Genomic DNA, 14,611 nt, shown 5'->3' with positions numbered 1-14,611 from the left:
TTATCTGTAAAATCTTACTTAGAAAGATAATGAACAAGTATAAGCACTAGGATGTCATAAAGCAGAGAGAAACAATAAAATGTAAAACTAGTTTGTTTGTTTTTTGGTTTAAGTCCTACTTTATTTGTGTGCAAAGTATTTTATAATTGTGTTCATGAAGTTTCTGGGTTTGTCTTGGGAGGTAGATACCCAAGTATTCAATGTTGTCTGTAGTTATTTTAAATGGAATGTCTTTCTATCTCTTGCTCTTGGGTGTTGTTGTTCATGATTAAAAATGTAAATGATATATGTGAGTTTATTTTATCTCTTTCTGCTTTGCTGAATTTATTGTTTCAAATAGATTTTTTTAGATGATTTTCTGGGTTCTCTTAAGAATACCATCATATCATCCGCAAAGAGTAAAAGTTTTGCTTCCTTACTGTCAACTCTGATTCCTTCAATTTCTTTTTCTTCTCTTCTTACTAAAGCAAACATTTTTAATACTATTTTGAATAGTAATGATGATAATGGGCATCCTTGTTTCACCTCTGATCTTACTGGAAATGTCCCTAGTTTATCCCCATTACATATAATTGCTGATGGTTAGATAGCTCCTGCTTATTATTTTAAGGAAAACTCCATTTATTCCTATATTCTCTAGTATTTTAATAGGAATGGATGTTGTATTTTGTCAAAGGTTTTTTCAGCATGTATTGAGATAATCAAATGATCTCTGTTAGTTTTGTTATTGAGATATTTAATTATGCTGAGTATTTTCCTACTATTGAAACATCCCCACCTACTCGGTATAAATCCTACCTGATCATGGTATATTATCCTAGTAATAACCTCCTGTAATCTCTTTGCTAAAACTTTAAGATTTTTGCATCAATGTTCACTAGGAAGATTGGTCTATAATTTTCTTTGTCTGTTTTGGTTCTTTCTGCTTTAGGTATCAGTGCCATATTTAGTGTCATAAAAGAAATTGGACAGGTCTCCTATTTTTTTAAATAGTTGAAACAGAATTGATAAACGTTTGGTAGAATTCACTTGAAAATCTTTCTGGACCTGGAAGTTTTTTCTTAGGGAGTTTATTCGTGGTTTCTTCAATTTCTTTTTCTTAAATGGGGGTATTTAAGTGTTTTATTTCTTCTTCTGTTAATTTGGCCAACTTGTATTTTTGTAAATATTGATCCATTTCACTCAGGTTATGAAATCTATTGGCAGACAGTTGGGAAAAATAGTTCTGAACTATCTCTTTAATTTCCTCCTCAATTTTGATACTGATAATTTAATTATTTTTTAAAAATCAGATTAACAAAAGGTTTATCTATTTTATTTGATTTTTGATTTTTAAGGCAATTGTATTAAGTGGCTTACCCAAGGTCACACAGCTAGGCAATTATTAAGTATTTGAGGCTGGGTTTGATCTCAGGTTCTCCTGACTCCAGAGCCAGTGCTCTGTCCACTATACCACCTAGCTGCCCCTTATCTATTTTATTGGGGTTTTTTTTAGGTTTTTTGCAAGGCAATGGGGTTAAGTGGCTTGCCCAAAGCCACACAGCTAGGTAATTATTAAGTGTCTGAGGCCGGACTTGAACTCAGTTACTCCTGACTCCAGGGCCGGTGCTCTATCTACTGCACCACCTAGCCACCCCTATTTTATTGGTTTTTAATAAAACCAATTATTAGTTTTGTTTATTAGGTCAATGGTTTCATTGCTTTCAATTTTATTAATCTCTCCTTTGATTTTCAGAATTTATAATTTGATATTTTCTTGGGGATCCTTAATTTGTTCCTTTTCTAGCTTTTTTTAGTTGCATACCCATAAAATTACTTTAAAGAAAGATTAGCAGGGGCAGCTAGGTGGCATAGTGGATAAAGCACTGGACCTGGAGTCAGGAGTACCTGGGTTCAAATCCAGTCTCAGACACTTAATAATTACCTAGCTGTGTGTCCTTGGGCAAGCCACTTAACCCCATTGCCTTGCAAAAAAAAAAAAAAAGATTAGCAGGGTACTCAAACAAGTCATCCTATTAGCATTAAAGGTGAAAACTGAAAGACTACAAACAGAAGAAAAATAACAAATATTTGCAAAAAATAATACAACTAAAAAATTGACAAATTTGTTGAGCCAAAACCAATGGTCTTTGAAAGACTTGAATTTAAAACACTTACAGACTTCTCCCACAATCCTCCACCATCTCTTTAAGTTTCCCCTTCTCTTGATTCCTTCTTTGCTGTCTTCAAACAAACCCAAGTAACCCTCACTAGATCTGTCCATCTTCACAAACTTACCTTCCTTTGTTTCTGCTTCATTTTTCAGTCAAACTCCTATAAAAAGGCATCAACATTTGGTACCTCTACTTCTCTCATTCTCTTCCAATCTTATCACTCAGCTGAAACTATTCTATCCAAAGTTACCAGCTTCCAGTCAAGATGGCAGAGAGAAGACAGACACAGTTAAACAACTGAATCTTCCTCTCATCAGACTTGGCTTAAAGTTAACTTACACATACACTCAGTTAACTTAAAAAAAAACATCTTACCTTTCAAGTATTAAAAGGGGAAAAGGGGAGGGGGGGATGGAGGCAGGGAGGGGGGGGAGGAAAAAGGGAAATAACAGAAGGAAGGGAAGGAAAAGGGAAAGAAAGGTGAGAGGTTGATATAGATGGGCAAACACACTGAAGGGGGTGGTATTCAGAAACAAATACTGGGGAATACAGATAAGGGGGAAAAATACAGAGGGTAGATAGCCTGGAGGGCCATAAAGAGTTAGTAATTATAACTTTGAATGTGAATGGGATGAACTCTCCCTTAAAATGTAAGTGAATAGCAGAGTGGATTAAAAACCAGAATCCCACAATATTCTGCTCACAAGAAACTCATTTAAAGCAGAGAGATACATATAGAGTAAAAGTAAAATCTTGGAGCAAAATATATTTTGCTTCAGCTGAAGTGAAAAAATCAGGAGTAGCAATCCTTATCTCAGACAAAGCAGCTGCAAAAATAGATAGTGTTAAAAGAGATAAGGAAGGAAACTATATCCTCCTAAAAGGTACTATAGACAATAAAGTGATTTCAATACTGAATATATATGCACCCAATGGGATAGCATCCAAATTCTTAAAGGAGAAGTTGAAAGAGCTACAGGAAGACATAGACAGCAAAACTCGACTAGTGGGAGGAGACCTCAACCTCCCACTCTCAGATTTAGATAAATCAAATAATAAAATAAACAAGAAAGAAATTAAGGAGATAAATAGATTGTTAGAAAAACCTAGATATGATAGACCTATGCAGGAAATTGAAAGGAATATATACCTTTTTTTCTGCAGTACATGGCACTTACACAAAAACTGACCATGTACTAGGGCATAAAAACCTAATAATCAATTGCAGAAAGGCAGAAATAGTGAATACATCTTTCTCAGATCATTAATGCAAAAAAAAAATCATATGCAATATTGGGCCAGGAAGATATACACCCAGAACTAATTGGAAACTGAATAACCTCATTTTAAAGAATGAGTGAATCAAACAACAAATTTTAAGAATTTATTTATTTATTTATTTTATCTTCGATAATGACAATAATGAAATAACACAAAAACCTATGGGATTCACTCAAAGTGGCTGTCAGGGGATATAGTATATCTTTAAATGCTTACATGAATAAATTAGAGAAAGAGGAAATCAATGAACTAAATCTGCAAATAAAAAATAGAGAAAGAACAAATTAAAACCCCCCAATTAAATACCAAATTATAAATCTAAAAATTAAAGGAGAAATTAATAAAATTGAAAGCAAGAAAACTATTGAATTGATAAATAAAACCAAGAGTTGATTTTATTAAAAACCAATAAAATAGGGGTGGCTAGGTGGTGTAGTGGATAAAGCACCGGCCTTGGAGTCAGGACTACCTGGGTTCAAATCCGGTCTCAGACCCTTAATAATTACCTAGCTGTGTGGCCTTGGGCAAGCCACTTAACCCCATTTGCCTTGCAAAAATTTTTTAAAAAAACCAAACCAATAAAACTGATAAACCTCTGGTCAATTTGATTAAAAAAAAGAAAGAAGAAAAACAAATTGCTAGTATCATAAATGAAAAAGTTGAACTCGTCACCAGTGAGGAAATTAAAGTAATAATTCAGAATTATTTTGCCCAACTCTATGCCAATATATTTGACAATCTAAGTGAAATGGACGAATATTTACAAAAAATATAAGTTACCCAGGTTAAATGAAGAGGAGATTAAATACCTAAACAACCCTATCTCAGAAAAAGAAATTCAACAAGCCATCATTGAACTCCCTAAGAAAAAATCTCCAGGGCCTGATGGATTCACAAGTGAATTCTGCCAAACATTTGAGGAACAATTGTTCAAGAACAATTCTATATAAACTGTTTGGAAAAATAGGGGAAGAGAGAACTCTGCCTAACTCTTTCTATGACACCAATATAGTGCTGATACCTAAACCAGGATGAGTTAAAACAGAGAAAGAAAATTATAGACATATCTCCCTGATGTATATAGATGCAAAAATCTTAAATAAAATCTTAGCAAAATGATTACAGCAAGTTATCACTAGGATAATATACTATGATCAAATAGGATTAATTCCAGGAATGCAGGGTTGGTTCAATATTAGGAAAACTGTCAGTGTAATTAATTATATCAATAACAAACCTATCAGAAATCATATGATTAAATCAATAGACACTGAAAAAGCCTTTGACAAAATACAGCACCCATTCCTACTAAAAATCCTAGAGAGTGTAGAAATAATGGGTTGTTCCTTAGAATAATAAGCAGTATCCATCTGAAACCATCAACAAGCATTCTATGCAATGGGGACAAGTTAGAGGCATTCCCTAAAAGATCAGGGGTGAAACAAGGATGTCCATTATCACCACTACTATTCAATATTGTATTAGAAATGTTAACTTCAGCAATAAGAGAAGAAAAAGAAATTGAAGGAATTAGAATTGGGAAGGAAGAGACAAAACTCTCATTCTTTGTAGATGACATGATGATATACCTAGAGAATCCCAAGAAATCATCCAAAAAACTACTGGAAACAATTAGCAACTTTGGCAGGATATAAAACAAACCCTCATAAATCCTCAACTTTTCTATATATGACTAGCAAGATACAGCAGAAAGAGCTAGAAAGAGAAATCCCATTCAAAGTAACCTCAAACAATATAAAATATCTGGGAATCTATTTGCCAAGGCACACTCAGAAACTTTTTGAAAACAATTACAAAACATTTCTCACACAAATAAAATCATATTTAAATAACTGGGAAAACATCAACTGCTCATGGAGAGGTCAAGCTAATATAATAAAAATGACAATTCTACCAAAACTAAACTACCTGTTTAGTGCCCTACCAAACAAAATTCCAAAAAAATTACTTTAATGAGTTAGAAAAAGTTGTAAGTAAATTCAAATGGAGAAATAAAAAGTCAAGAATTTCCAGGGATTCAATGAAAAAGAAGTACAAAAGAAGGTGGCTGAGCCATACTAGATCTAAAATTATATTATAAAGCATCAGTCATCAAAACTCTCTGGTATTGGCTAAGAAATAGAGTGGTGGACCAGTAGAATAGAACAGGTGCAATAGCAGGAAACAATTATAATAAACTGCTGTTTCATAAACCCAAAGAGTCCAGGGATAAAAACTCTCTCTTCAATAGAAACTGCTGGGAAAATTGCAAGTTAGTATGGAAGAAACTTAGATTAGACCAACACCTCACACACACTTTACCAAGATAAGATCCAAATGGATACAGGATTCAGACATAAAAAAAACAATATTATAAGCAAACTAGAAGATCAAGGAGTAGTTTACCTTTTAGATCTATGGAAAGGGAAGCAGTGTGTGACTAAGGAAGAGATAGAGAACATCACTAAAAACAAACTGGATGATTTTGATTACATTAAATTAAAAGGCTTCTGCACAGACAAAACAACTGTAACCAAGATCAAAAGAAATGTAGTAAAATGGGAAACAATCTTTACAACTCATATTTCTGACAAATGACTCATTTCTAAAATATACAGAGAACTGTCAAATTTTTTTAATAAAAGCCATTTCCCAATTGACAAATGGTCAAAGGATATGCAAAGGCAATTTACAGATGAGGAGAGCAAAGCAAACCACAGTAATATGAAAAATTACTCTAAATCATTACTTATTAGAGAAATGCAAATTAAAGCTTCTCTGAGGGATCACCTCACACCTCTTAGACTGGCCATTATGACCAAAAAAGATCATTGTTGGAAGGGTTGTGGGAAATCTGGGACACTAATACATTGTTGGTGGAGTTGTAAACTCATCCAACTTTCCTAGAAAGCAGTAGGGTGTACCCTTTGATCCAGCAATACCACTACTGGGTCTATACCCTGAAGAGATGATGAAAAAGGGTAAAAACATCACTTGTATAAAAATATTCATAGCAGCCCTGTTTGTGGTGGCAAAGAATTGGAAATAAAGTAAATGTCCTTCAGTTGTTGAATGGCTTAACAAACTGTGGTATATGTATGTCATGGAACTCTATTGTTCTATTAGAAACCAAGGAGGGATGGGAATTCAGGGAAGCCTGGAGGGATCTGCATGAACTGACGCTGAGTGAGATGAGCAGAACCAGAAAAACACTGTACACCCTAACAGCAACATGGGGATGATGATTAACCTTGATGAACTTGCTCATTCCATCAGTGCAACAATCAGGGACAAATTGGGGCTTTCTGTGATGGAGAATACCATTTGTATCCAGAGAAAGAACTGTGGAGTTTGAACAAAGACCAAAGACTATTACATTTAATTTAGAAAAAAAAAAAAAAACATATCTTGTCTGATCTTGCTATCTCTTTTACTTTGTTTCTTCCTTAAGGATATGATCTCTCTCTCCTCACATTCAATCATTGTATACCATGGAAGCAATGTAAAGACTGGCAAATTGCTTTCTGTGGGGGAAGGGAAGTAAGATTAGGGGAAAAACTGTAAAACTCAAAATAAATAAAATCTTAAAAAAAGAAGTTACCAAAGATGTCTTCATGGCCATATTTAATGATCTTTTCTCAATCTTCCTTTCTCAACCTCTCCGCAGCATTTCCTTCTGTTAACTACCCTCTCCTCCTGAAGATTTTTTTGGGAGGTCGGATTTTCCTGATACTTGTATATATTTTTGTGATCTTCCTAAAATCCAGTGACATCCCTTTACCCCTATTCAATAAACCTGAGGGTTATCTAACCAAGATAAACTCTGTCATTTAGCAGTTTTCTCAACATGACCCCTTCAAACCTTATTCACTATGTGACCTGGGAAAAGTCACTTAAATTCTCTCACTCTCAATTTTCTTATCAGTAAAATGGAGATAATCACAGCAACTGCCTCATACAACTGAAAGGATTTAATGAGACAATAAGTAAAAGTGCTTTAAAACCTTTAAATGCAAGTCATTATTATTGTTGCTGTGGCTCCCTTTCACCAGCTTCTAACTCTTCCTTACTTTTGGTCACTCCTCAACCCAGTATCTCAGTCCAGTTGCTGCTCCTGTCCCTGTGTCTCTCTGCTCAGCTGACACTCCTGAGTCCATGCCTACTCTCTTGATTTCTGCTTCTTGGCATCCCGTTTCCTTCAAGACTGCCCAAGTGCCATCTTCCACATTTAATCCTTTCTCAAAATTATCACATATTTGTCTGCATATGTTTTTTGTATTTGTTTATGTATATGTTGTCTCCCCCTTTAGAATATAATCTACATGAAGGTGAGGTCTCTTTTGTTTTTCTATCCCTAATATCTAGAAAGTATTTGGAACAAAATAGAAATTTAACAAATGCTTATTGGTGGACTGAATGCAGAGGAAGATTAACATAGGAACTTAGTGGAGAGTATTATTTGATCTTAAATTTAATTACCAGTGATTTTTAAAAAACTAGATAGCTACTAGAAAAGCATAATAAAAATCAGAAAAATAGAATATATAAGAAAAACTAGGTATTTACCAAAAAAGGCGGGGGGGGAGAGTAATCAAGCTTCTCTCAAACTTTCATTTCTGTCAATCAAAAAATTTTCTCTGTAGAAATGAATTGTTTACCGTTAATTCTCTCAGACCAGAGATCTCTATTTTGAGTATAGTTTTATATCAAAGGGAATTTTTTCTCTCTCTAAGATTTTAGGTAAGCTTCAATGCAGCTCATACTTACACAACATCAGCTGTATGAGATCTACTGGCTTATGCACTGTATAGTGATATCTACCCATGGAATGAGAATCTTGAACTCTGTAATTGATAGATACCAGATGTGGGGAACATTGACAATATGCTGTGACAGTATGGTTCAGGCAATTAATAATTTTAGCACCAATCAGTTACATTTATTTGGAGAGAATAAATTACTTTCTTCCCTAAAATCACTAAAAATTATTTTAGTAGATTAGCCATCTCATTCAAGATTCAAATTAAACTGTTAATTTTTAAATAGATAACAACTTTTAAAATTCCATTTAAAAATAAGGAGCATTTCACTAGCATGATACAGATATCTATGCATGCATACCATTGAGTCTTTGCTGATATTTCTCAATAATCTTCAGAAGTTCAGTACATGTCTCTTGAATGGAGTGAAAAACCTTGAAAAATAAATTGTATTTGGATATCAGTTTAAAGAACTATAAAAAGTACAAAATATCAGTTAGAAAATATTTCACAACTGGATATTTTCTTTGAAGTATTATGGCAATTGTCTTTCATAATGATATACTTAAGTTCTGGTTTTACTTCCTAAAATAACAGAAAAAAGGCAATTGAGTACAAGTGAGATTTCCTTCTCTCAACATAAAGTCTCTAAGCAATATAATGGCAACTTCATTCAAATCATATTAAATACCCTCAGATCTTAAAAAACAAAGATAAATAAAAATATTCATAGGAAAATTTTAATTCTAGTTTGTCTTCCCTTCCAGGAATAGCTAATGTGTGTGTTCCAGGAAAATAAAATGATTTTAATAAGCAAAATATAATTAGGAAAATAATAATTTGCAAATATTTTACGACATATTGCAATAGCAACTATAAGTTACTTTGGCATTATCTTCTATTTAATACTTTTCATACCATTTATTTCACCTACAACTAAGAGTTACTACATTAGGTCATAGTTGAGGCAGTTGCATGTAGTTGCGGTAGAGTTGTGCACTTTTTTTTGTCGCTGCCTACAAAATCCTATGCCTCACCTTTTGTGAGGACAATAAGCACAGGTTTTAGAGAGAAACATACTAAAAAGTAATATGTGTTTCGGGTTTTATAAAGCCATATTTAATAAAACTCTCATTACTATGCAATTATTAAATCCTGTTTTGATTAACACAGCCAGTAATGCCAGCCCACTTGCTGCTCCTGTCCCTGTGTCTCTCTGTTCAGCTGACATTCCTGCATCCATTCCCGCTCTCTTCATATCTGCTTCTTGGCATCCCTGGCTTCTTTCAAGACTGCTCAAGCGCCACCTTCTACATGAAGTCCCCTTCTTAAATCTATCATGTATTTGATCTGTATTATCTGTTTACGGATATTATGAAGTTTTGCTTCTGTCATGTGAAATCCTTTGAAATTCAATGTTCTGATGCTTGATCTTGATTACTTTTTAAAAAGAATTAATAAATTAATTGTTACCTGAATGGAAGTAAAACAGATATAATAGACAATTTTTCATCAGAACCAAAGTTGGATATGGAACCTATAACTATACTTATAGTGACAATTTTAAAAGAAATGGTTTGATCTTAAACTCTAAGGGTATGAAAGATGGATTTCTTAGATACTAAAAAATATCTTACGAATTCGATGAAAGTTCAATTTACGATATGGAAACATTCTTCCCTTCTCCCAGTAGATAGGTTGGGACTAAGGATATATACAGTGTGCATGTATTGCCAGAAGCAGTTATTATATTGATTGGTTTTACTTAATTTTCACCTATGATAAAAGGAAGAGTTTTATGGGGTACTACATCAGAAAATTATATAATAACTTAAAGACATCAATAAATTTTTTTTAGGTTATTTTGCAAGGCAAATGCGGTTAAGTGGCTTGCCCATGGTCACATAGCTAGGTAATTATTAAGTGTCTGAGGCCGGATTTGAACTCAGGTACTTGTGACTCCAGGGCCGGTGCTCTATCCACTGTACCACCTAACCACCCCAACATCAATAAAAATTTTAAAGAATATCAGCTCCCAAAAAACTATCAACCAGGGGCAATTCAATTATAGAAAAGGACCCCCCCAATTATACTTTTATGGAAACAAAGTTGAAAATCAAAAGACATAAAAGTTCCTACATGATTTTGACACCCTATTCTACCCAAAGTACATTTTATTTCAAACAAATATACTAACATACACACACACACACACACACACACACACACACACACACACACACATGCATATAGTAAAAGTTCAATAATTCACACTCTACCAATTCCTCGGTCATTTTTTACATCTGAATTGAAGTTTCCATTTAGGAATATGAAAAAAGTCCTCAGAAAATTAATACTACAAAAAACTTTTCAGGTATTATAACTGATCCACTTAGTACAAGAAACCATTTCAAGAAAGTTTAGTTATTAAAGATTTTTTATTACAAATGATATTGATAAAAAATAAGCTATCATCTTATTGAAGTACATCTGCTTGGAAGTACCTTTTAACAGTTAGTGTCAAATATTATACACCCTTAAAAGTAATAAAAAGATATTCTATAATTCAAATTTGTCACTGATTTAGCTCCAGTTAGGCTCTTATTTAAAGCAAAGAGATCTCATGTTTACATCCTATGGTCATTACTGTCTTCTCATGCCAACTCATAGAAGAAGTGGCACCTGTTTAAAACAAAAGATATTTAGAAATTAAGAAATCCTTACTACAATCTGTCCTGTGATCAAGTCTATAAGGTAAGAGGTGTATTCACAGTATAAGATCATACACATCTGAACTCAGGGTCCACAAATTTCAAATGGCTTACTACTTAATCTTGTGCTCTTGTCCTCATGGGATTCCTCTATTTACCTCTAGTTTGGCATCCAGCTCTGCATCAGATGCTACCACATGTTCATCCTCTTTTTTCCCTGTTGCTTTGATTAGGACCTGTTTTGTTTTCCAGTATTTCTTCTGCATTCTGCTGACTACTGACTGGTCATCTTCTGTTTTAGGTGTCCCAAAGGAATCCATGAAGTGACTATGACAAAGAGATAAAAAAATTAAACTTCTGAATAACTAATATTAACCTTTACTGATAAATTAAAGGCATTCTCTATAAGAATGATAATTTGAGAAGTTAAAAACTTTAACTTAATCATTATTTCCTTTTAAAAATGTATATTCTGATAATACTGATGAGAACTTGGGCAAGAATTGAAAACAGGCAAAAATATAGATGGAACTGATGTAATAAAGACCTTGCAAATCTGACTGAGGCAATACTGTAAGAGGAATAGTATGAATATGATGACAGAGAACTAGACTTGGATTGGAAAGCCTCAGGTTCAAGTCTAACTTGTGACATATATTAACTTGGGTGAGTCACTTAATCTCTTACTATTACAGGCAATTACACTTGCCAAACTGTTGCTGATCTTCACTGGAAGGAATTTCTTCATCAAGAGTTACTCCAGGGGGGCAGCTAGGTGGCGTAGTGGATAAAGCACTGGCCCTGGAGTCAGGAGTACCTGGGTTCAAATCCAGTCTCAGACACTTAATAATTACCTAGCTGTGTGGCCTTGGGCAAGCCACTTAACCCCATTTGCCTTGCAAAAAAAAAAAAGTGTTACTCCAAGGAATCAAAAGTTCCATTCATCAATGAAATTATAAATCCAGAAACATTCCCTCCCAAACTATAAATATTTACAGTTTATTCACTATTTAAGATGGAAATATAAGCTTTTCTACCCTCTACTTGGTCAAAATTTCATTTTTATTGATTTGAATTAATTTTTTTTCCCTTTACTTGAAAAAAATTGAGTTATATCATTTAAAATGATGTCACTGAATCTTTGAAAGTTGGCTAATCATAACGCTAATCATATGAGCTCTGTCATGTTTATTAGGATATATTATTATTATTCATAACATAACATATTTTGGAGGATTGCAATCCAACATACCCAACCAGATTTCCTAAAAAAAATCTATGCTTAAAAATTTGTAAATAAGACTATACAGGATATCATTTCCTGACTTCATTTAAAAGAACAATAAAATTCAATATTTAAGTGAAAAATGTTAATGTTCAAATTAAGGTAAACAAGAATAAATATTTGATTCTATGAAGACTTTTGAAAAGTGATCAGATACAATATTTTTTATTTTTTTCAGATGCAATATTACCACTCAGAATAATTTAGTTTATATTAAAAAAAATTCTCAATACTTATATGGATCTGTGATTTCACTGCTTTGGAAGTTCCATGAGATCAGAACACATCCATGCCTGCATATCCTCTGTACTCTCATCCATGTCTTGCCATGAATTTACCATGGAGTTTATCCTCACAGTAAAAAGATGTTGCTCAATTTCTGTTATTTCATTGTGCTACCAATGGAGCATCAGGCTATCATCCCATGCTTTTGCCATGTGACCAGCCCATCTTCTTCTTCTATTACCCAATTTCTTTTGTTTATTTTCTTAGTATTTAATTTTTTCTCATTAACATATAAAAAAATTCTTAACATTTGTCTTTAAAACTTTGAGTTCTAAATTCTCTCCCTTCCTCCCTCTCTATCTCCTTCATTGAGAAGGCAAGCAATTTAATATGGATTATGCATATGAAATAATACAAAACTTATTTCCATTATTAGTCATGTTGTGAAAGAAACAAAGCCCCCCAAAAACTCAAGAAAAATAAAGTTTAAAAAGTTTGCTTCAATCAGACACCATTCATTCTTTGTTCAAAGATGAATACCATTTCTTATCATAAATCCTTATGAGTTGTCTTACCCAATTTCTTGAAGATAATTTAACTCTTAATTTCAAAGTTCCTCATTGTTATAGACTACTTAGCTTCACTATGCACCTCTCTGACAATATAACAATATCAATGTCTAACTCAGGTATTACTCTTAAATAACTAACAAGTCTTTTTTTGTCAGTTAATTTCCTGCCTATTAAAAATATAATCTATTTCCCTCTTCAAGGTGTCATTTGGTGCTTTCGACATTTAGCAACTACCAATTACTTTTATGAAAAAGTCTTCCTGGGGTGGCTAGGTGGCGCAGTGGATAAAGCACTGGCCCTGGAGTCAGGAGTACCTGGGTTCAAATCCGGACTCAGACACTTAATAATTACCTAGCTGTGTGGCCTTGGGCAAGCCACTTAACCCCATTTGCCTTGCAAAAACCTAAAAAAAAAAATAATAAGTCTTCCTGATATAAAAACATGAAGTTCTGGTAGCCTACAAGTCCTTGGTTTCCTCTTATTCCTTCTTCCTGAACCATGGTTTCCCATATATTTCTCTCCATCCTTATTTTTTTCAGATCTTTGAACTGAAGTCACTAATACATGTGGATTTAATTTGGGTATTCTTATCAAATTAGTGGTAGAATTTCTCTACCAAACATCCACAGCAACCAAGGCAGTTATTTTAATGATGTTCTATTTTTCTGCAAATAATTATACCATGTTTCTTCATCTATAAAATAAAGGGACTAGACTAGATAATCTCTGGAGTCCTCTCTAATTTTTAAGATATGATTTTATAACAAGTAAAAAGCATTCAGCATATGAGAAAGGAGAAATGAAAAGAAAAATATTACAATCTTTGATTCACTTCAGAAATTTCTAGGCAAAAAATATATAAAATTCAAGATATGAAAGTATGCTATGAATTTCATGATTGTTTCTAGAGTTGTTCACCAGATAAATAAGTCCCAGAAAATCTTATGGTCTTAATTTAAAATTGTAAACTTACTGATAATTAGAAATACAAAATTGACTAAAAAGGAAGATTTCTTTCTTTTTTTATATTTAATATTTATTCTCATTTTGTACAAATAATGTTTTTATACATTAATAAAATATTCTTGTATAAGAGTAAACAAAATACCCCTGCCCCCAAAAAATATAGACTTGCTTGAGCGATAAAGTAAAGGGGAGAAAAAAATTAAAATTAAAAAATAATAGTAATAATTGTAGGGATGGTCAGGTGGTGCAATGTACAGAGCACCAGCTATGGAGCCAGGAGCACCTGAGCCCATATCTGGCCCCATACACCCAACAATCACCCAGCAATGTGACATGCAAGCCACCCCAACCCCACTGCCCTGCAAAAAAACAAAAAAAAAGAAAAAAGACGCAAAATAAAAGTAAAATAGTAATAATTGTAGGGGTGGCTGGGTAGCGGACAGAGCATTGGCCCTTGAGCCAGGAGCACCTGGGTCCAAATCCAGCCTCAGACACCCAACAATCACCCTGCTATGCGGCCCCAGGCAGGCCACCCAGCCCCATCTGCCCTGCACCCCCACCCCAATAATAATAATAATAATAATAATAATAATAATAACAACAACAACAAATGTGCTTCAGTCTTTGTTCCAACAACACCGACTCTGTCACGGGTGGA

The 14,611-nt window shown here is 33.6% G+C and overlaps 1 protein-coding gene across 4 annotated transcripts in view; it reads right to left on the bottom strand.

Annotated features, from left to right (window-relative positions):
• ICA1L (islet cell autoantigen 1 like) overlaps positions 1-11,232 on the bottom strand; it is a 61,279-nt gene extending 50,047 nt beyond the window's left edge. For all 4 annotated transcript variants that reach the window (XM_074191622.1, XM_074191623.1, XM_074191624.1 and 1 more), the window contains exons 1-2: positions 11,064-11,232; positions 8,556-8,628 (exon numbers count right to left, since the gene is read on the bottom strand). In XM_074191622.1, coding sequence (XP_074047723.1) covers positions 8,556-8,628; positions 11,064-11,225 — 235 coding nt within the window. In that variant the 5' untranslated portion in view covers positions 11,226-11,232. The remainder of the gene's footprint in view (positions 1-8,555; positions 8,629-11,063) is intronic.
• Between the last annotated feature and the right edge of the window lie 3,379 nt (positions 11,233-14,611).

The sequence above is a fragment of the Macrotis lagotis genome, chromosome 6 (genome assembly GCF_037893015.1).
Source record: "Macrotis lagotis isolate mMagLag1 chromosome 6, bilby.v1.9.chrom.fasta, whole genome shotgun sequence".
Lineage (NCBI taxonomy): Eukaryota > Metazoa > Chordata > Mammalia > Peramelemorphia > Peramelidae > Macrotis > Macrotis lagotis.
The sequence above is the reverse complement of the archived record's forward strand: the minus strand, read 5'-3'. Positions and strand labels throughout refer to the sequence as shown.